Below are 24,119 nucleotides of genomic sequence, written 5' to 3' on the forward strand. Positions count from 1 at the left end.
TGGCTGGGTTTCAATTAACCACACATCTCAGGAACGGTCGAACTGAGAATGTACAAGACTACACTCATACATATCATCCTCATTCATCCTCTGAAGAATTATCTAAACGGTAGTTACCGGAGGCTAAACAGGAAACAGAAAGAAAGTGTATATGAAATTCAAGTTTCTCTTGTCACAGTATGTATTAGGAATTCACTCCTGTTCTTTATGTAACAATTCAAAAATGTAGGTTCATTATTTTGAATCATAGAGGTTCTGAACATAGCGATATAGAGATTAGATTCTATCTATTTTACCAGTCACTTATATTTTTCTCTATTTTGTAGTTGTTTATGTTTGTCTTCTCTGTTTGTTTGTTGTAACATAAACACCAGAAATACCAAAATGGTTATTTCATAAAATGTTTTGTTTGCGATGATTGAAGATGCATCAGGAAATTAAAAAAATTATATTTATCTCTTTTTCTATCTTTGATGAAACTTATATTAAAATGATTCATTTCTGATCACATCATCAAACATATCTCAATTATTAACTTCATAAAGGTTCTCTTGTACATCAAAAATTAAAAACTAAACTAAAATGAATAATTGCATAGTGTGGGTTTAGTACATATCTGGGCTGGTACCATTATTTAACTTAACTTGATTGTATTTTATTGTTCAGTTTTATTAAGTATAAGGTTTTAAATTTATTTTATATTAATTAAACATTAATGTAAAATAATATTTTATATTATTAAATATTTTATTTTATGACAATTAAAACATTTAAGATTTCTAATAAAGCAAGCCCCATTGGGACGGGGAAATTGCTGTAAATATTTTATATTATTAAATATTTTATTTTATGACAATTAAAACATTTAAGATTTCTAATAAAGCAAGCCCCATTGGGACGGGGAAATTGCTGTAATACTTGCCTCATAAATATTTTTGAAGTATGTTAAGGCCTTACTAATTGTAAGGTAGTAAATTCATTCCAGATGTGGGGGATTAGATCCCAGATTTTGATCAAGGTAAGCAATAGATTTTGTTCTTATCAGCTCTAAAGTCACACAAGCAAGAGGAACAACTAAATTACTTTAAAAAATTGTCCTGTTACGGAGTGATTTGTATTTTATATTCTGATAGCCATTTTATTAGTCTTGTGGCATAAGTTCTAGTTTTGGATGAAATTGAAAGCTATGTTATATACTTGTTCTTTGTAAGCTGCCTGATACAATCACAATTCAGTTTTGTTAACACAAAACTGCCAGCTCATGCATGTCACTTAATTCAAAATAAATTAATTGCAAAATTAAGTAAGTTTGCCTACTTACAAATTGTATTTATAATTCAAATTGAATAAATATTGGAAAATTTATATTTGTGATAATAAAATTTTTGTTAACAAATTTCTTGTCATATACTTAATTATGCCTTTCATATATAGTTTCTCAGAATTTTGAGGTCATTAATAAAAATCAATTAAAATGCTGAATATGTATTAAATATTTAGTGCAGTTACAGCATACTTGGCTAAGAAATTTTCATTTTTATCCTTACTATTCTGCTATAAAAGAAAAATCTACAATTAACAATTTAAAAAGTTGCAATTTTTCTTTATTTTACATTTTAATCTTTTAAAAGAGTAATAGTTTAATAGTAATGTTTTTCTTTTTTTGTTTAATTGATGCAGGTACGTACATTGGAGACATAAATTCATATTGGGCCTGCCAACATAACTGAATAAATTATATGCTTATACTCGTATGTTCATATTCTGTGTACTTCATACAACAGAAGTTAACTAAAGCACGACACAATGGATGCTGCAAACAATTTATTTATTCTTTCCTGCTCAATTTAATATTTTTCTTTTACGTTATTAACTTTTGTATTTGTATGTTAAATAAAATCAAACCTTATTTTCATAATATGGATATTACTGTATCTTATTTATCCTATGTCCTACCGAGAATCCTTGGAATTAAAATGTGATATTTGTATTTCTTTCATATAAAATTATTTAATTATATTTATAAATTATGTGTTTGTAATATAAATGTATATTATGTTTTTTTTATATAATAATATAGTAAACTGCAAATCATTTAAAAGCAAAGAATTTTTTTAGATATTCTAAAAGTATAAAATGGATAAAAAATATTAATTCTTTGTAAATTAGTTATATGTAATGTGAAATGCTGTATTAAAAATAAACAGAGATCTCATTTTACTTACTAATTAATTTTTTTATCATTTGACACAAGGAAATTAAATGAAAATTAGAAAAATCCTGTTTTAACTATTTTTTTGAGAACTTGACAATGTGTAAAACAATTTTAAGTATTTCCTATTAAACACTACTTTCTCATTAGTCCTCACTCAGTTGAATATCTTTTGTGAATGGTTTTTAGATAAAATTAGTAATTTTCTTTTAGTAATTTCATAAACGGTTACTCTTGAAAAAGAATAAAAAACATTTGTTTTCATGAGACGAAAAAGAAAATAGTTTAGTAATTAAAATCTATTTTTATCAAGACAGAGCGATTAAGTGGTTTTTGCAAAATAAAAATCTGATTAAATATTTCTGTTACAGACTTCATACAGTAAGCTTCATGTTAAAGTAGGTTGTCAGTGATATATCTTCTGAGTTCATAGGACTAGTATATGATCAGTAATCTTCTGAATTAACTACTTTTTAGAAAAAATTAACGAATACAATAATTTCAAGATTATCTTGTAATTTTATTTAATATAATAGATTAGGAAAATAGTTGTGATTTTTCAGCTAAGACATGAAATCATGTATTCATTAGAAATTGTAATCTGTAACTACGTACTGGAAGATTTTTTTATATGTAGAAAATTATTAATATAATATTAAAAAATTAGCTTTGTTTTTTTTTCTTCAACCAAGTGCTACAAAATATACATACAGCTATAATAGAGATTAATAATTATGACATCAATTTAATTTAATTTTTTTTGTTTTTTTCAAATAATCATAGCGTAAAAATATAATTTATGTCTCTGTATAACAAAAGCCTAACTGCATAAAATTATCTTAACTATTCCTTATATTGAATAAATGTAGCATTAAAAACAATTTTTCTTATAAAATCCATCTCTGTCCCCATTGTGATAACTCGTGTAAACATTTTTTTTCTTTCCTAATTGTTACGTAAACATAGATTCTGACAGAAATAGCTATTCGCTTGAAAAATGCCCTGTGATTAATAAAACCATTGATACAAATATTTCAAATTCAACTAGGACTGTGGGAAAGAAAGTATAAATAGTTAATAGGGTATATTTTTAGAAAGTTTTTTTGCACACAAATAGTCGGGCTGTGCCAAAAAATAGTTAAGAGATACTTATAGCTGGGTTAGCTATAGTTATTTAAAACTGTTTTCTTTTACGCTTGACTGTTCCGAATATAATTCATCAGCTTTCATTTAAAAACTTTGGTGTGTCACGCATTTCTACTATTGAATTTTTAAGCTTTCCTTCTGATATTCTGTATCAAATCAAAAAAGTTTTTTTATCTGTTAACTGAATTTAATTTTCATTCTTAATACATTTTCATATTTCTCTCTGATATTTTTACCTTTCTGAACTTTCCTATATTTTAGCATACCTTTAATTATCTTTTTTCTAATTACATTTCTTCCTTAACTGTTTTTTCTTTATTTGCTGTCCTATATTCTAGTTAATCTGGCCCTCAAATAAATTTATATGTGACTGTGTTATGGTTCTTTAAAATAATATCTGTATAATAATTAAATTACTGTTACTGTTAGTCCTAAGTATCAAGAGTATGATGGCCATTTACATTACTGCACTTAATCTGTCCTGTTTTCAGTATATCCTCACATGTTACCACTTCATTTTGAAAGAAACTATTCCATGTTATTACAGACAATATCCCATTGTCTGTAATCTTTATTTAATATGATGTAGTGGTGCAGAGGGTTAGCACTTATATTCCTGCTCAGAAAGCAGATGGTTTGAAACCCTAGATCAGTTACAAAAAATGACGGATGCACCGCCTATGAACCTTGAATAAAGAAAGCTACATTAGATAGCAACAGGTTTTTAAAATATATGAATTAATCAAACCTTATTCAGGAATTATAATATTGAAGAATAGGAAAGTGAACCACACTCTTTATAACCTGCTAACTTTGTGCTATTTTCTAAACTTTTATCTGCTTTACACCGCAATTTACAAGATTACTATCAAAAGTTTAATAAGTCTTGCATTATAGCTATTTTTATTTTTCAAATGTGCATTTAGTTTTATTTTATGGATTTATAACTTTGTCATTGTATTTTTTCTCTTTTTTTTAGTTGGGTTCCGTACAACATCACGAGGAAGACTGCAATTAGTTCACTATGGATTTATTTACCACTGTAACCGTCAGAAAGATGATAAAATATTTTGGAAATGTGCTGAATATAATAAGACCGGTTGTAGAGGACGTTGTATTACTGTTGGAGAATCAATTACAGTTACTCATCCTTACCATAATCATAAGATTCGTGAGGAATCTAACAATGTGGAACACGATAATAATAGTTCAGCTTTTGATGGTTGTAAACCGTTCTGGGATTCAGAAATGATTACATTAGCTGAAATGAATGTCATTAAAAGTCTTCCTGTTAAACAGCATTAATAAATTGTGAAGATCCTTTGATTTTTATGTGGCTTCCATTAAGTAAAAATACAAAAGGGCTGTGCAATGTAAAGAGATTATATTGATTTTTATATAGTGTACATATATATTTGTATATTATTGGGTGTGTATTTAATACATTACATATACACTCTGGTAAAAATATAAAATTTATTTATATTATCGATTGATGTACACAGATTATTTATCAATATAAAAAATATTTTTACTTATGTTGAGAGAATTTTTTTTTTTTTTATTCATTCATACTGATCACTTCTAATATAAACTATGAACATTTTATTCGATAACAAATTGTTCTTATTGCATGTTTGTTACTTGACTGTTGTTAGTTTTCATCACAAAAGTTTATAATTCTAAAAACAAAATTGTCTGTTTTATATTCTTGAATGCTCGATTAGACATAACCGATGATACTTACTTTGGTAATAGTTTTTCATTTTTACACGTTTTTGTTTGTATCGAAATTTTACCTCAAAATTAAATTTTTACATCGATTTGTTTCTGAAATGTTACCTTTTTTATAAGCACATTCAGAAAGTCACTGCGCACTCAGTTTTAAAAATTAATAGATATTTACAAATTAATGTTATTATTATAAATTTCAGATTACAGAAAAATTTCTAAAAAATTATAGAAGTAACCCCTCATATGAATATACTTCCTTGATGAACTCAATCTATTTCATGGAATACTTCATAAGTTTAGTTACCTTAGGGTCCATTGTTTAGCCTACTTGTTCATTTTGATATTCTTAATTTTGCTGATTCTTATAAAAGTAATATGGTAAACTCAAATTTAGTAAATTGAAGAAGCTAAAAGCATTTCAAAATTATAATCTTTAAAGACACCACATAAAAAAAAAGTCTTTGTCGTGTTGGATGCAAGGTGTGTCACAATTTCATTGGAACTAAGCGCAATTGATTTCAGCCCTGGTTAGATCTATTAAATTGATTACAGAGAAACTAATGTCTTAACAGAAGATCAGGCCTTATCACTGTCTTCCAACCTGTACCACTATTTTTAATAGTGTTGAAGTATTATATATAATCCATTAGGAACTCTGTCAATTAAGTCTTGAATTTCTGGGAATTATATTCTTTCAAATGAATCAAAATGTTCTCTATAAGTAATATAACATTATAGACTCTCCCAGTCATTTACAAAAACCAAAAAAAGATATTTTTTGAAGATTATTAGTAGTAGAGTGCATTTGTATATATACTTAAACATAGAACTCTCTGTGATTTCAAACACTGTAAAAAAGAAAAAATTGGAAGTTGATAAATGAAAATAATTTTCCCTTATTTAATTCTTTATATGACATCATATCCAAATTTTTTAATTTAATTATACAGTAGAAATCTAACATATGGTGTTGTTGGTATTTGAAACCGCTGGCTTGTAAAAATATCAAATTTTAGGCATTTTTACCAGCAAATTGTTTGTAATTTCTTTTATTTATTGCACAACTTATTGCAAGTGAACATTGACGAATTCTTTTAAATAATTATTGTCATTTACATGTAAGGGGCAAATTTATGTTGGAGGATATAATAGTACCCATATAGGGCATTTACATTTGGAGGCAAATTTTTACCCTCTTCTGGATACAGAAAGATCTTTTTGTATCTTTTACAGAAAAATACCCTCAGAATCTTTTCTGTAAATTACTATACTGAAATTTGATAGCCATTAATTACCAGTTGTTCACTTTTCAGGAAAGTTCAGATCACTTTGAAATTTTGTTGTTTTGATTTTCATTTAATATGGTTTATTTCAGCAAGCATTGCCAGAACATTTATTTAAAATACGTTTCTGTTACACAGTTTTTCTTTTTGCATTTAGTTCTAAAAATGAATCTGCAAAAATTTGGTGTAATTGCTATTTTCATTTGAGGGTATATGCATGAGAGCAGTTCTATGGATCTTTCACTTAGAGTGATTCCTTTTACCATTCTTGGTTCCACAACTCAAAAAACAAAATGGTAGGCCTGTATTACTGATTAAATCAAACAAAACAGGCAAAAAAAGAAAAATGATTCTATTAATAATAAATGATGTCTTAAGTACATTATTTAATTTTACAATGATAATTAATAAGAGACCATCATAGAATCTATGAAAAAAGTCCTTGATTATTGTTTGCTTTGATTCTAGATGAGTCAGTGAACTCCCCAATCAGAATCAGTACCTCATGGGATGATCAACATCTTACGATTCTCATATAGTTTTATTATCTTTCTTACCATAACTCCTTTTCTTCTTTCGATACGTATCATGAAATTTGTGTTGGCTGCCAGCCAGTTCATGTAAGATTCCCATGCTTGACACATACCGGTAGCTAGCAGGCAAATACTTCTTTATTAGAACTCAGGAGGGATGACCCTCTGAAACTCCCCAAGGACTCTTTGTTTCCAATCAGGAGTTACACTAAACGAAATCTGTAACTGAAGGGCCAATCACGTAATATGTGCTATTACTACTCATCCTAAAATATAAATCTGTTGATTACCTGTTATGTAATTTTTTTATTATGTTATAAAGACACTGTACTCCTAGTTATTAATTTACCATCAGATTATTACTTTTTGAGTTATGTTCATTGGTTACTGCACTTTCTGCACTGAATTCTTTATAAAAATGTTTTTTGGTGTTAAACTTGGCCCTTTATTTGTATGTCTTATTTCAAATTTTTTAATGTTTTTAAGTTGTATGCATTTATTTTTAGTAAAAATTAAATTTAACTAAATTGTAAAACCAAAAACAGTAATTATACAAAAAATTATTTTTAAAAGATATATTCATGAATTAAAAGAAAGATCGTACTGACTTTGCGACATTCATGAATTAAAAGAAAGATCATATTGTCTTGGCAACTCAACATTATGATTAATTTAAAAATATTAAAAATCAGTTTATTTTGTTTAATGTAAACTAAATAAAGTTATAGTTTTATAGTACAGTATTATATATTACAATGATTTTATTTAAAATTTCACTGAAGGAATGCTTATAATACTTCTAAAAAAATTCAGAAATTGTTTTAATAAGTAAAAAAAATTAATTCTAATATGTTTCAGTCTGAACCTCGATTCAGGAATCTAGCCAGTTATGTACCTAATGCTTAAAATTATCTTTTACCAATAATGTTCATTGTTTTTTTATACATGTGTACTGAAAGTAAAATATATTTTTTTCTTTCTTGTTCTGAATCTTTCTAGATTTTGTACTTAATTTTTTTCTTGGGCTAATTTTATTTTAAGTACTGTAGTTCATAAAGGCTGTTTTTGATTAGTTTTATTAAATATTAATCTGTTAATTGTAGGCATATATTTACATGCACATAAATATATTTATTGTCATACTATTTTATGATTAACTTCTTATCCGTGAATATTATTTTACTGTATTAAAAAAAGTATCCTACACAATTTATTGAAAAATAATGTCAACAAAAAATACAATTTTTTAAATATTGTTTTTAAGGTAGCATAAACTCCTCTTGTGCTCAAAAACCATTAAACTTAATTTATGAAAGTCCCATTAATCGTATAAAAAAAAAAGATAGTTTAGGTTTTATAATTAACCTTTATTATATAAAAGGTTTTAAAGTGTAGATATAAATATGAAAAGGGTTCAGAAGAGCAAATAAGTAGTTATTTGCCACTGTAATAAAGCAACAACCAATTTTTCTCTTACTAATTTGTTTTCTTCCAAGGTTGAAAGAAAATATTCTCAAGAATGTTCATAAAATCTGGTTTGTCATTATAAAGTAGATCATAAATATATACTTAAATGTGATATACTAAAATTGTAAAATTTTCACTTTTCTTCCCTTCAGTTATTAAGTATTGTAAGTTTAGACTGAAAACTTATAGCCTTTGGAATAAGAAAATTATAAAAATTTATGAATATTTTTTTATAAAAATTCATATAAAAAAATTATTTCTTTAAAACTATCATCCTATCTATTAAATTTTAAGTCGTGTAATGTATCAAGTTTTAATGTATTTCATTATTATAAAAGGACACTTATCATCATGTTCTAATTTTATTATTACTTTGTGATACTTTGAACATATTTTACCAAAGTTAATAAAAGCATCAAAATTTTTTTTAACATTGTTATTGTGTCAGCTGTGATTTATTATAAGTGTAGGCATTATTTTAATATATTATATTTATATATATATTGTTAAATGTTCATTAGCTCTTTTTAATTAGGAGATTTAAAAGAATTTTTTAATTAGTTTTATTGGTGATATTTTGTATTGTATTAGTACATTATTTTTATGATTTTATTCCATAATATATATCATTTCTGAATCGTTGGGGAAATAATCATTTATTTTAGTTAATGAGGTCTTTTTTATCTTTATTTGTTTATATTGTATTTTTGTAACGTAATTAGTAGGCCATAATAAATATTTTAAGCAATCGCTTTATTAGTTGCTATAATTATATCAACAGCTTTGATTTATGATGCGTTTATTTATACATAAAGTTAATCACTTTAATTATTTACTTTTTAATGTATATACACAGAATGTTTTACCAAGAAACAGGAAGAATTTCAGGACGAGTTCTACCAGTGAAAATAATGAAAAAAGTTTATATAAACATGGCTCCAGAAACACTTCCTCAGTGAGTACTGCTGGTGAAAGATTTCACATGATTCTTGAGCAAAGAGAGAGATAAATCTATACTGAAATTCTAGGAACCCAAATTAAGGGGTAAGCTTGATGGTTTCTTTATGGTCTTAGACCTGACAAATTGAATAAAACAGGTTTCAGAACTATCTCCAGTGGTTTTTCATGAGTAATAAGTAAAAATGTTAAACAAAGCTTGTAGAGAATTTAATTCTGAACAAAATGATGTAAATAAACTCAACTTAAAAATAAAATCAAGTTACAAAAAGTAATTTTATTAACTTCAAAATATCCTAAACATGGTTGAAAAAATACATTAATTTTTAAACAGAAAGAATAATACTTTTAACATTGAAAATACCTAGAAATAAAATCATTCAACAAAAGTAAAATAGTAAAAACACGTTAAGAAATTACTATTACAACTGTTCAAAATGTCCTCCTTCACTGTTTACAGAGTACTCTGCTCGCTTTAAAATATCTTCCATGGCTCTTTCACTGTATCTGGATTATTTTGTAGAATATCAAATGTATTGAAAATATTTGCCATCAGTTTTTCTTTTGTAGTTATCTTTTCAGCATATACCATTAATTTCATATGTCCTCACACATAATAGTCCATTGGCATCAGATCAGGTGATCTAGGAGGCCAATTAATTTGTCCTTCTCACCTGATCTAGTTGTTCCTAAATGTTACATTCAAATAATTTCTAACTACTTCACAAAAATGTATAGGAGCCTCATCGTTGTTGAAAAATCATTTCTTGCCTCGTTATTAGGGGAATGTCTTCTAAAAACTAGGGCAGGTTATTTTCTAAAAAAAAAACTTGTTTCCTATAAGGCGACCATTGAAAATAAATGGTCCAAGCATATGTTTATCAACAATGCCACACCAAACATTAACAGAAAACCGTTGTTGAAAACGGCTTTCTACTGTGGCATTGGATTTTCAAAATCCCAGTGATGTTTATTTTGCAAGTTATTAACTCCATCTCTTATAAATCTTGCCTCATCAGCGAATAAAATAGAACTTTCTTTATGACGATTTTCTTGAAGCCAGTGACAAAACTTTAGATGCAATGCAAAGTCGCCAGGTAGTAAATTTTGAAACTTCTGATAGTGGTACAGGTAGAGATTTTCTTTGTTAAGTATTCGCCTTATTGTACTATACGGCCAACCAATGCGATTTGAAATTCGTCTAGTACTAAGCCTCGGCCTACGTTGAACTTGCTGTATCACATTCTCCTTGTAAGCAAAATTACATTGTTCTCACCCAGTTTTTTGTGTTAGCAGAGTTTTCTCACAAACCACTGCAGATAGAGTTTTGAAACTGTTTTATTCAATTTGTCAGGTCAAAAACAATAAGAAACCTTCATGATTACCCCTTAATTTGGGTTCCTAGAATTTCAGTATGGCTTTATTTTACTTTGCCCAGGAATCGTTTCAAAATCTTTCACCAGCCGTAACTAGCTGACAAAGGATTTCTGGATCCATGTTTATATAAACTTTTTTCATTATTTTCACTGGTAGAGCTTGTTCTGAAATTCTTTCTGTTTCTTTGTAAAACATTTTGTGTATATATATATATATATATTATTAATCATCTATTTTTTAGGTTATTTTTTTGTAATGTGATAAATGTGACCATATGATGGTCATCTAGAAGTGGGTTTTTAAAGTAGCAAGCAATGGTTAACAATAAACAAGCAGAATATTCTTATAATATATTCTTTTTGTAACTACTAATAAAATAATCGTGAACATTAACAGATGAAAATAGAATAAATATAGTACTCATAAAATGTGCTTGGATCAATACAGATTAAATTACTAGACTAACATAACTTCTTTAACTTGAGTGTATGATATGCTGAGTATATATAAACCACATCTATTAGTGGATGTCTGTTCCTTGTTTCATGAATTGAGATAATTTTCTTCAATTCTACAAACTATATTTATTGAAGAAAAAGAAATAGATAAATAAAATTCAAGATAATTGATGACATACTACTTTCATTTATGTCTTATCATGACTGAAAATTTTGGTTGACTATTTTTTTTTTTTGAGGTTGGGGAAAAAAATTGTTAACAGTCATAGAAAATTCTAATATAATAGTGACATTTTTCATTGAAAAAAAAATTTTAAGCTTAAATCTAGTATGTTTCTTATTCAGAGTGGCGTAGAGAAATGAGAAAATTTTAAATAATTAGAGAAAATGAGATAAGGTTACTTTATGTTCTACTATGAAAATATGTTCTACTGGAGTGGAAATTTCAATATACATTACTTTTTAAAAATTACTTTACTTAAGTGCTGTCCATTTTTGTATATACATTCAATAAGACAATTCTGTGTTTCAAGCTGGGCAAGGTTTCTTAGTTTAGGCTGGTATGCAATGCTCTTCAAATATCCCCATAAAAAATCGCAGACTGAAAGGTCTGAAGACTGGGGTAGCCAAGCAGTCTTATCAGTACTTGAAATTATGCACTCCTGAAACAAACATCTCACTACTGCCTTTACTGTCAGGCAGTGTGAGGTGGCTCCTTTCTGTTAAAACCAGGATTGCTGAAGGTCAAGATTTGTAAGAGAATGGAGGCCTGGAAGCAAAAAATGTTATTGACATAACATTGAGATGTTACAGTGACAGCAGAGCTCCCTACATCTTCAAAGAAGTAAGGGCTTATCACCCCATGACACAAAACTGCACACCATACTGTAACTTTAGCACTGTGTAATGGATGCTGGTTAAGCCTAGCAGGGTTCGTTTGCACCCAGTAATGGAAGTTCTGCTTATTCACTTATCCACTTAAATTAAAATGGCCTTCATCTGACATCCAAAGATTTTCAATAAAGTTAGCATTCTTATTGATTTCAGATAACAATTTTTCACAAAATTGCAGATGCAATCTACAAACATTAGGTTTCAGTTATTGGACAGTTTGAATTTTTTAGGGGTGAACTTTCAAGTTATGGAGTATTCTTTGTGCAATCCAATGTCCAGTTCCAATGACAAAGCAATTTTCCGCACCAAATGACGAGGACCACTTTAGCGTTCACGTCATCAATGTTTTCTGGTGTATGTACAGACAGTACACATCCACTAAGTTTTTTTCAAAGTCAAACCAGTCTCTTCAAAGTTACAAACCCAAGTTTTGATTGCGTTAAAAGAATGAACTTGACTGCTGGGCGGGGGATCACATAGTGTCGCCAAAACACTGTGCAGTTGTTACACTGTCACCATGTCAGCAAAATGCCCTTACGGTAACTGCTTGCTCTATACCATTTAACTGCTCCATCACAACTAAATGTCCATTACTGCTCTACAGTTTTAATGTCTTTCCCCCACTGATGGTACACCTTCAGAGCTGCCAACATCAAATTCAAAATTTCCCATTTCTCTGTGCCATCCTGTATTACAGGGAAATTTACTACATAATGTCGCAGAAAATTCTTATTAATAGATTTACTAGATTTTTGTGTACATTTTTAGAATTTATAAACTCGGTTATTATTAAACATAAGATTTTAGTTTGAAAATTTACCCACTTATAAAAAAAAAGAAGTTATTAGTTTAATTTTATTCTATCTTTAATTAGTAACATTTAGTTAAAACAATAATCACATAAAATCGGAATTATACAGTATCATGAACTCAAACTCAAAATTTTTTCTTCTTTCCATTTTTTATATCTTGCTTATTGAATTTTTATGACTTATCACGACAGCTATAGTCTTCTTTTTTAATTACAGTCTGAAATGGGTTAATGTAGGATTTCCTGTATTACACCTACAGATTCTTCAACCATGAAACTCTTTTCTCCAGCGACCATTAAAAAAATGAGCCATAAAACGTTGTGTTTGTGATTTCTCTTTATGTATCATATTCTTTAGTACAGCTCTGTTGCCCTATACATGTTTAAATAAGAAAGTACGTGTTACTGGACACAGATGTTCAGTTATTTTTCATTTTATTTTCCAAAAACTTGTATCAGTAAGCATAGGATTCAAAGATTCCTGACTACCCCACTTGTTTTAATCTTTTTTTTTTCTTTTTTTTTCTTTTTTTTTTTGTCAAGCATTTAACAAACTTTAACATGAATAGTCCCATATTAATTATTTGTAAAGTTCCACGTGCAGTGTAGGCCACAGAATCTCCAAAACTTTCACCCACCACCTTCACTTAATTTTTATTCTTCTCTACCCTAGCTTTTCTAATTTTCAGTTCTCAACAATTCATCCTGAATAATATCTTTCAGATGAGGCTATTTTTCAGGAAAAAATGTCACTACTATTTATTCAATATTTTAACGAGTAATAAGTTTGTTGTCCTGTTCTAATAGAAGCATTCTTTTTTCCTTTCCATTACTTCATAAAGTATAGGTTGTAAAGTTGATGAAAATTATTTCAGTTCAAGTAAAAATAAATAGCCGTTTTCTCATGCAGTTTAATTTATACTTTGTGTACAAAACATTATCTGGTGAAGTTAAAAAAATGATGTTTGTATTCTCACTCATGCAACCTAATCTACCGATTTAAGTACAATTGTAGATCGGCAAACACTGATCTTTTTTTTACTTTTGGAGACCAAATGCCTGTGATTATTTTAATTTGCTCGGTCACTTATTACATTTTCATCACATTTTAGTTTGATGATTTATCTCACTTGTAGTAAATATTTTTTCTGTGCAAAGATTTGTCACCATATGAATTTTAGGTTTTGCTGTTGTATAAATCATTTTAGATAAATGTATCATTGCCATAACCATAAGCACAATGACTGCAGAATACGAGTGAATAAAGTTTGGTTCACACAGTTGTAACTCTCAGACTTTTTTTGTAAAAGTTATAATGTATGACTTTTCTAATGCAGGAGATCTTACTTTACAGATAACCCTGACATTTTGTAAAAATGTTATTAATATAATATATGTTATTACATACTTTTTGTCATTCTAGTTTGATTTTTCCTGTGATAATCTTATGATAAAATTATATTAATATTATTTTCCAGGTTGTAGCGATATATGCTGCCACAGTAGCTATAGCTTGCTATAAAGGGAAAGTACACAGATCGAACAAAAAAAAAGAATCTAAAAAAATTATTTTTTTTTTAAGTTTTGGGCCTTAAGTAAAGAGACCTTTAAAAAAATGTATAACCAAAAAATAAATAGATTTAAATAAATGATGAATAATCTGCCAAAAAAATTTATTCCAATGCTCCCAAGTTCAAAATATATATATATATATATATATATACACACACTTACGTGTGTATGTTGGCCTGTATTTTGTATTATAATTCTTGGCCCTATTGACCAATTTTTTGCAAACTTTGTAAACCTTGTTTTGGCCGAAATAAAACTTTGTATCTTTACTGGGACACTTTAGCAAAAAAAAATCCTTACGAGAGTTTAAGATTTTTTTTATCAAGATAACAAATTACCATAATCTCTATTTTATGTTATATTTTTATTAAATAGAATTTAATTTATTTTTCTGTAATATGTTAATTTAATATTGGATTAATTAATATATTGATATTAAAAATTTTGGTTATTGCTTATTGCTCCCCAAAAAGTTACTTAATACATTTTTATTTTTTTACTTATACTGCTTCTGAAAGGAATTAATGGAGGTGTTTTCCATCTATATTTTCTATATCAGTAGGCCTTCAAACCACTATCAATTTTTTTCTTCCCATCGTATTTTAAATTTAAATCCATCTTGCAAACTACCTATTGCATTTAGATATAGAAATCTTCTTTTTTTATATAGCCCATACACAGTATTTTTGAAAAAAAATTTTGCCAAAAATTTCAAAATCTATTTTTTAAACGATTTTTAAAACGTTATATTTTTAGATTTGTCACCACATAGCTTAGGGATCTTTTTCTTACCCAAATGCTTCCCGTTGAGTATAGGAGCTCCAAAGATGAAAAAAAAGGTTTTTTGAAATTTCAAATTTTTAATTCTCAAAACAATATTTTGTTAAACAATAAAGTCACCAAAATAACCCATAATGGAAAGCTCCCAATTCTTTTTTTAATTTGAAAATTTTTTTTTTAATTTTTGATTTTAATTGACTTAAAATCAATTTTAGTATACATTTTAATCAATTAAACCCCTCCCCCCTGATACATAACCCTGAAAATTTTCAAAAAGTCAAAAATATCTTTCAAAATTGTGATGCTAATTTACCAATATTAACAATTTTGGTTATTGCTTGCTTTATTTTGTTGAGCTCTTGGCGTCAAAAATTAAAATTATAAAATTTATAATTAAACAAGTAATTTTATATTTAATAAATTATTTTTTAAATCAATAACATTTAATTTTATTACAGAACATGATTTTTTTATATGTCGATGAAGAAGTAACTGAAGCTGGCAAATTAAACATTTTTGGTTATTGTTTTTTCAATAAAATGGATTATTTTATCTTAAAAGATACAAATGCAACTTAAAGTTTCTGGCTAAAGCCAGAAAAGTTTTTCAAAAATTAATTGCATAACTTGACCAGCATAGCCTGTAAAGTTATTGCCAGCTATTTTTTTTTTCTTAATGGATAAATGTATATTATGTAGAAATATATATATTTTTTTTTTTTCATAAAATGGGTAGAAAATTTGTCATTCATTTAAAAATCCACTTTACATCAATTACCCTTTTATGGCTCATCAATGAATATTTTTAGTAATGGGAGTGACACATTAATTTTTGTGTTACATTTAGGATAGTTTATCTGCTTTTAACTTCTCTCAATTTATATCTTATAAAGTTGGATATTTAATATAAATGATACGGCAACTAGTTTATTTTTAAAAAAAACTTATTTTAATTTAACTGTTAGTTTTTCTTCAAATTAATAAGATTTTATTAATATTTTTGTTTCATAATCATTCTTTTTGGGTAGTTAATTTGTTATTAGTGCTGTGATATGTATTTACTGATTTAAATGTGTTAATAAGTCTGCTTAACAATTGAAGATCAAGTCTTCCAAGGTCTGGTAATGTCATTTGATTTATTTCTTAAGTGTTATAATATACTCTTACAATTACAATTTTTTCCTTCTAAGATATTATTATTCTTTATTGCCATAAAAAAAAAATTATTAAAGAATAATGGCAATTTTCATCATTTTTGTTAATAATTTTAGTTTTTACTTTATCTAGTAATGTTTATTGTTTTTATTTTTATTTCTACTTATTCATTCCATATTTTATGTATGTGGATTAAACTCCAGTATATAAGAATATATTATTAACTTAATGAGGATGTTGGCAATAATTATTAAAATTTTATTTTATGATGATTAAAAAAATGAAGATAAAAAAATAATTAATTGTGATTTTGTGCAATATTTTAATACTGAAATAGTTATAGTATTTAACTTTGTTTTGTATTCATTAGCCATGTATAAACATTTAAGTACGCTTGAAATTTAAATTTAACATATTATATAATTATAATAATACTTATATCAATAAAGAACACAGTTTTTTTTTTTAATGATTTTTGTGTTTTTATTTTCCTTGTGTTGTTAACTGTGTATTTATTGGCAATTATTTTATTTTTTCTGCATCTTATCAATTGAACAATTCTCAGTTCATCTTTCTTTATTTAGTTGCTGATTAAGGAACAATTACAGTAACCCTGTCATTTTTTATACAGTGATTACTTTCTTTGAGTGTGTTGTGCATTATGAAATCACATTTTAATTTTTTTAAATATGCTGTTTATTTGAGAAATTGTTTTTCATCTTAATGCTTGGTTTTTTCCCAGTTTTTTCTCTGGTGAGTAGGTGGAATTCAGGAGATTTCTTATAGTTAATGCTTTTCATGGCACAACCTACTGGAGATAACAGTACAGAAAATTTCACTTAAGAATGCCACAACTAATGACCTGATTATGAACTTGGGGTCTGGATGAAAGACAGATGCACAACCCTACAGATTTTTTTTGTTTAATGTTAGTACATTAGATATATAACCTTTTAGTTCTAGGCAATCTGATATTATACACAATTTGCACCCAAAAGTGATAACCATTATCAGAATATAGTGTACCCTTTCTTAAGATTAAGATCTTTTTTTAAGTTGCAGGACTGGATGTGGCGTTAAATCTTAATAAGCATATTCTTAATGTACAACTCAGATAAATATACATATGATTTATTTCAACAGAATAGTTGCAATAGTTTATTCGCAGCAGTAGTTGTTGAATCTATTTTATACTGAAGTTGAAATCATGCTTATTTCAAAAATTGAATTACATGTCATTTCAATGTTAAATCTTTCATTAAAATTCAGGAATGTTTAGCAAAATATTTTAAATTGTTCACTGAAAATTATAGAAATGATTGTTTTTTGTATTTGTTTTTAGTAGCATAAAAATTTGTGATGGTTAAAAAGAGGTCGAAGATGATACATACATTCACTTGAAAAAAGAATGAAGATGTTCAAAAAATTAGATTTTGAAACGACCAGTGTTTCAGCATTACAATGTTAGTAGTTTTGGTAAAAATAAAAAGGAAATTGTGAAAATAGTTTTACCTAATAATTTGGAAATGAGAAAGGGATGCGTGAAAATTGTGCCAAAAGAGCTCGTGGAACAAAAGCAAAAACAGAAGGATGTCATTTCGAAATAGATGGAACATAAACTATATTTATTTGTAAATATACATAATGTTTAATGAGATATTGAATATTTAAATCTTATCCCGAAACTAAGCAGCAGCAGTTGATTCATTGAAGTGCAACAGAAATATAAAGGATGAAAAAACTTAAAACTGCTCTTTTGATATTTTTCCACTTGTACAACTTCTATTTATTCTCAAAAATAAAAAATTTTCTGAAGGTAAATGGATTTTGGATCTCTGGGATACAAAAAACAATTTATTACCTCAGAAGACTTCAAACAATGGAAAATGTATATGCAGTATTAACCAAAGTAGAGAGTATATTGAAAGGACTAAATTTTATGTCTGATTTTTACTCAAAGAAAATTTTTACTGGCCCAATCTTGTAAAATTTTGATCAGACCTCATATATTTATAGTGATTATGTTTACAAATTACATCAAGGAATGAAGTAATATATTTGTATGTTTACCTTGTTTCTATGAAGTATTTTCCAAATACTTCATAGTATATTGTATGGGTTTCTTACATTTTTGAATGAATGAATCCAGTTATTCAAATATAGTGTTAGTGCATTCAGTCCAGTTTAATTTGTAAATTACTACTGATTTGCTATATTTATTATGTTTTTGTTATGCTGTGTGAGCTTGTGTATTTTGTTGGTGAAAATTTTGGTATTGTATTTAATAAATATTTGTTGAAATATGTTACCATCAAGATTTTTTGTTCTACATTTTACTTGACATGTGTAAGTTGCATACTATTAAAATTTGCTTAGTATTTTTTTTAGTTGAATTCTTCACAGAGTTATTAGCTATAAGGTGATGTGGATGTATAATGATGATTGTAGTTCAATCCAAAAGTAAAACAAGATGTCACAACATTTCTCATACTTGTTGATTTACAGGTTCTCATACATACTTGATTGACAAGTTCCACTTAAACTTAAATTTTATTTCAGAATATCAGGAGTATGAACATAAAAATATACTCAACGTACGACCTCACTATCCAAAATAAATAACAAGCACATCTTCAGAATAGTAGAAAATTTATAACCTCTAAAACACATCTAATCATTTCAGACAACATTAATTTTCAGCTTTTACTCATAAGTTACCTCATTTAATAAAATACCCTTGTACTATTACAAACTTCCTCACCACTATAAGATGAACAACAGTACAATCTTAAATACGACTGATCAAAGAACTAGATTATTATGATGACAAGATCACCTGAAAACATATTTCCAGGTATTTAAAAACTGAGGCTTAATAAATTTATTATCTTATAAAATTTAGCTAATTTTGTTATTCATGATTATGTGTTCATTCATTTTCACAGAATAACCATTTTTTAATTCCATGATAAAGTGTTTCAATCATTTCTTTGAATGCAAAATGATCTTAAGAGATAGGCAAGAAATATGTATATTTTAATTTATTGTAAATTAAATAAGAAAAAGTTTTTTATACAAAATTTCTACTTTTTGCTAATAATTCTTGAGCGTTCTCTCTGCTATATTTTTTCCACTTTAATACCACATTGAAAACTTTTTTTAAAATTAGCAGTGTTGATTCCACATGCCCAACTTCACAAAAATTATAGATCCACCCCTGCCCATGTGTAGCTGAAATTGTTTTGAAATGAGTAAAAACTTACAAATCATAAAGTTAGTTTATGTCATCTTAAAAACAACTATCTTCTGATTTCACCATTAATCATCATGAAAAAAGGTTTTCAAATAATTTATTGATTTTACATTGATCAAATTGATTTCATTTGCAATAAGACCAAACTACACTGTTTTGCTTAAAAGTAACCTTATCAGTCACTGAGCTTGTCATTATTAAACCTAAATTAGCTAAACCCAATTTGAAAATCAGTGCAACAATATTCAGTCCTCCTGGCAGCAGTCTAAGATAAAACTGAAAGTGTACATTTCTACATAAAATGAAAGCTAGCTAAGTCAAAGGAAAAGTTTTTATCACGTTTTCTGTTTAAAAAAGTCTTCAGTATTTAAAACTTATTTATCTTAAATGTTAAAATTGAAACTGTGAGTTTTCTAAATACAAAAATGGGCTGTCGTATTCTTTAATTGGTGCCGGTAAATAAGATTCACATTTACTGATTTCACTTTTAAAAAAATTATGATATATCCAACATAATGCTGTGGGTAATGATGTATGATTTTTCATGTATGAAAAGATTGATCTACTGTTATCCTTAAATGACTACCTTTATTAAGTCACCAGATGATCCAAAATATTTTCCTAAGCAAGTTGAAAATAATCTATTTCAAATTAAATTGAAATATTTGTTTTTCAGAAATAATATCAGTCTGTTGATGAGTTTTTAAGTGAAACTGATTAGATAAATCTGAATTTTTTGGTTATTAGTTTAAGTTGTACTTATTTAAGTACAGTACTACTACTACTACTAGTATAACTAATACTAAAGTATAAGTTCAATGTACTTGTACTTTTAAGTACTACCATTGTACTCAAATAGTATAGCTTAATTCCTTTAAAATTATGTTATTTGTACTGCTGTTTTCTTCTGTATTATTATTAAAGTTAATGGATTATAACATTCTTTTTTATTTATAACTATGTATATACTTTGTAATGCTTCCATAATGGTTGTGTCATTAATTTCACTTTATCCTTTCAGGTAAAAGTTGAAGCCATTCCTTATTTGCTGAAGGCAAACCGATAAATGATTCCTTTTTTTAATGGTTAAAATTATTGACTTTATTTTTTTTATTTTTCTTTGTAATTCCTAATATGTTTTATATAATACATGATCATGTTATATGTAATTATCTGAATGAAATTTTAAATATTTTTCAGGTATTGCTGGTGGTAGAATGGTTTCGGTCTGTCCCTTCTGTTATAAAGAGTTTAGTACAAAATCAAATTTGAAAATACATATGCGAGATCGTCACAGTGGGGAAGGACCTTGGAGATGTAGCTTATGTTCAAAACTGGTGAAAAATAAAAGCTCATTACGTGTTCATTTTTATCAACAACATCGCAAACCAAAAAATGATACAAATATTTCAAACTGATTTTAAAACTCTGTAATTTTAATGTATATACAAATATTGTTATGGAATTATGAAATACGCTTTTATTATTACTAATTCATAATATAATTTTAGATTGAGTTTTTTTGTTGTTTTTTTAGCATTAGAAGTATGAATAGTAAACTAGTATTTACTTGTTTTTTTAGGATTATATTCTTTACCTTCATTTTGTGTTTGCGTGCATGTGTGTTATCTCTTCCTAGCACATTCTAAAATGTGCCATATCAAGTGACTGGAAAAATGTAGTGATTGATGATCGATTTGTTTGTTATTTCAGATGTTTCTGTATTTTTTTTACAGCATTGTTGAATCAGGGACCCATAGGTAGCCCATTCACGTAGTTTGTGGGCTTGTCCCTTATATCATCCCTGGAATGCATGGCCAATCAGAGCTTAGCTACTGAATAGTGGCCAAGAGGACAGTACCAAAAAACGTGTAGTATTAAAGTATAATTAATCCAGCCTGCCTGCCATTGGAGAAGTTGTCCTACACATTAGAAGCAACAGCCTTCTTAAATGTACTAATGTGATGACTTGATGCATTTAATTTTCTCTCATTTTGACATTGATCGCTAAGTTTTTTTGTTTATTTATTCTATTCAAAAACTATAGGCTATCCTTTTTTATGATGATAAATGAATTTATTGGCAAATGAAAAATGTCCAAGCCATATGAAAAATGTAAGAAACCAATTTTTGAACCTAGAACCATTCCTCTGTGGAATATAGTGAAGGTTTTTAACCATTAAATGCTAACACAACTGTAATTACCCATCCAAAGCTAAAAACTACTGCATCCAACAATTTTCAGCCTTAATGATCTCTGCTAATGTGACTTAAATTAATCACATTTTATCCTTTGCAAAATGATATTCCCTGAGATGTTCCAGGATTTTGAATTATGATCATTAAGGGATTTGCTCTCTTGACTAAAACCCATAACCGGCAGTAATGTAAATATTATTAGGATGATTTTGATTGTTAAATTTTTTTCTGTTTATGGAACTCAAAAAATGAAATATTGCAAACTTAATATTGCATTGATAAATTTATGACTGCAGAATATTGTACCTTATTAAGAATTTACATAAAGCAAAAATAAATCTGAAAAAGGAATTTTAGAGTTTAATTTATGTATTATCTCTGCAGTAACTATATACCTATCCAAGGAACAGGGATCATTTTACTTTTTTTAATGAATTATGGATTATGTGAAAAAATGCCAAACTTGACTAGGATTCAAATCCAGAATCTTCCAGATGAAGTACATAAACTGTTTTCATTCTGTCATAGAGGTAAATGGTTTTTAAATGAAGTTTAAATTCTTTACGAGGGTTATAGTAATAAAATATAACATTTTTTTAAGGAAATTGTAACTGTATTATTTAGGATTAGCAGAAATTACATAATCTTCAAAAAAGGATGTGTTAAGTGGTTCCTCTTTTTTTAGAACAATGAACTTACATGTAGTTGATAATATTTCAAATTATTGTTTGTGTAAGAGTCCATTTCCTGTATTTTTCCTTATGTATTTACTTCCTTATGTATTATTAAAATGTGGTTTCTAATGACACAGATCTATTTGTGGTGGGATTATGTGGCTTGTCTCCTAATTATCAGGAGAATCAAATCCCAAGTAATTGGATAAGCTTAATATTTCGTTTTTCGCGGATTAGATATAATTATTTTTTTTAGTATAATGGATATTATGTAGATTCAAAAAAGAAAAACTTCAGCAAAAACAAACTACTTTAAAACAGAAAAAGTTCTATAATTATAAAGCATGAAAAAATGTCATTTTATTTCAATATAAATTTTAAAGCTCATTTATAATTTGCAAAAAAATAATAGTTTATTTCAATAAATAGTTTCAAAAACATAGAAAAACCAATGTGAAACACACCTGTTAAGATTATATGCTATATCTTAAAGAAACTGTTGTAATGGTTAATTGGATGATCTAGTCTATATGTTGCAGTAATTTATATTTGGCAAATGTACTCATATTTAAAGATGTTTATAATCAATCCATTCTACAACCCTGCAGTATTTACATTTTTCCATTATTCATTTGTAGTTAATTTTATTTATAGGTTGTGCTAATCATTACAAATTCCATATGTAAAATTTATTCAACTTGTAGGCATAGGACTAACTGATGTAATTTAAATTTTATTAAATACTAAATTATTCAATTTCAGAAAATTATTTTTTCTTTTATTTTCCAACATTTGTACTGGTTAATGACTATCCACCCACATGCTTATTCCTAGGTTATAGAAAATACATACTAATAAACATTGGCTAGAAGTCATGCAAAATTAAGAACATTTACAGGGTAGATGGTTACCACCATGTTGTGTTCAAAATAAACAAAACCATACAGAATATTTTTAAAAAAACACTTTTGACCTATGCAGTGACCCAGGAGTGTATAAATTAAATTGTACTGATTATACTTAATAATACTGATCAGACTTGGCATACATTCACTCATAGAATTAGGAACACACAGGCACTACACTGTACAACAATGAACAGTTGCAAATCATTTCTAGAAATAGGTCACACATACAATTTTATTAGCTAAAATATATAAATTTCACACATAGCTTAGCCTTTGTATTACTAAACTGAGTGATTGAGATAATTGGTATCCAGATAATTAAGAACCACCTCCTCCTACATTCTGGATTGTAAAAATTTAGTATTGTGTTATTTTTCAAAGCAGTTGTTACATGATAAGTATAATATAGGATCTTTTTTTGATATCGCACAGTGTAATGTGATGTAAATTTCTAATTTTAATTATTGAATATATATCATCTTAATGCATGGGGTTCCTGAAATTTTGCTAGCCTCTTGATACTTTAGTAATCAATGTACATAACAAAATTATTTTAATAATTTATAAATATTAATCTGTATTGTGCTAACATGTTAATTATGTAGCTGTTTTTAACTGAAATTTTTGTTATGTTCAGTATTCCTATGTGCACAACGGTTTTTTTTTTTTTGCAAATCAAACCGTTTTCCATTTATTTCTATTCTGCA

At 27.2% G+C, this 24,119-nt stretch overlaps 1 protein-coding gene across 7 annotated transcripts in view; it reads left to right on the forward strand.

The window, feature by feature from the left end:
• Positions 1–21,102, forward strand: part of LOC142328573 (uncharacterized) — a 66,459-nt gene extending 45,357 nt beyond the window's left edge. For 2 of the 7 annotated variants that reach the window (XM_075372331.1, XM_075372333.1), the window contains one exon: positions 1,681–1,920. In XM_075372331.1, coding sequence (XP_075228446.1) covers positions 1,681–1,730 — 50 coding nt within the window. In that variant the 3' untranslated portion in view covers positions 1,731–1,920. Of the gene's footprint in view, positions 1–1,680; positions 1,921–4,337; positions 4,909–20,831 lie in introns of those variants that run through there. The other 5 variants (XR_012757309.1, XM_075372328.1, XM_075372327.1 and 2 more) reach the window with 5 other exon arrangements.
• Positions 21,103–24,119: the final 3,017 nt, after the last annotated feature.

Source organism: Lycorma delicatula, chromosome 8, assembly GCF_047948215.1.
Source record: "Lycorma delicatula isolate Av1 chromosome 8, ASM4794821v1, whole genome shotgun sequence".
NCBI lineage: Eukaryota > Metazoa > Arthropoda > Insecta > Hemiptera > Fulgoridae > Lycorma > Lycorma delicatula.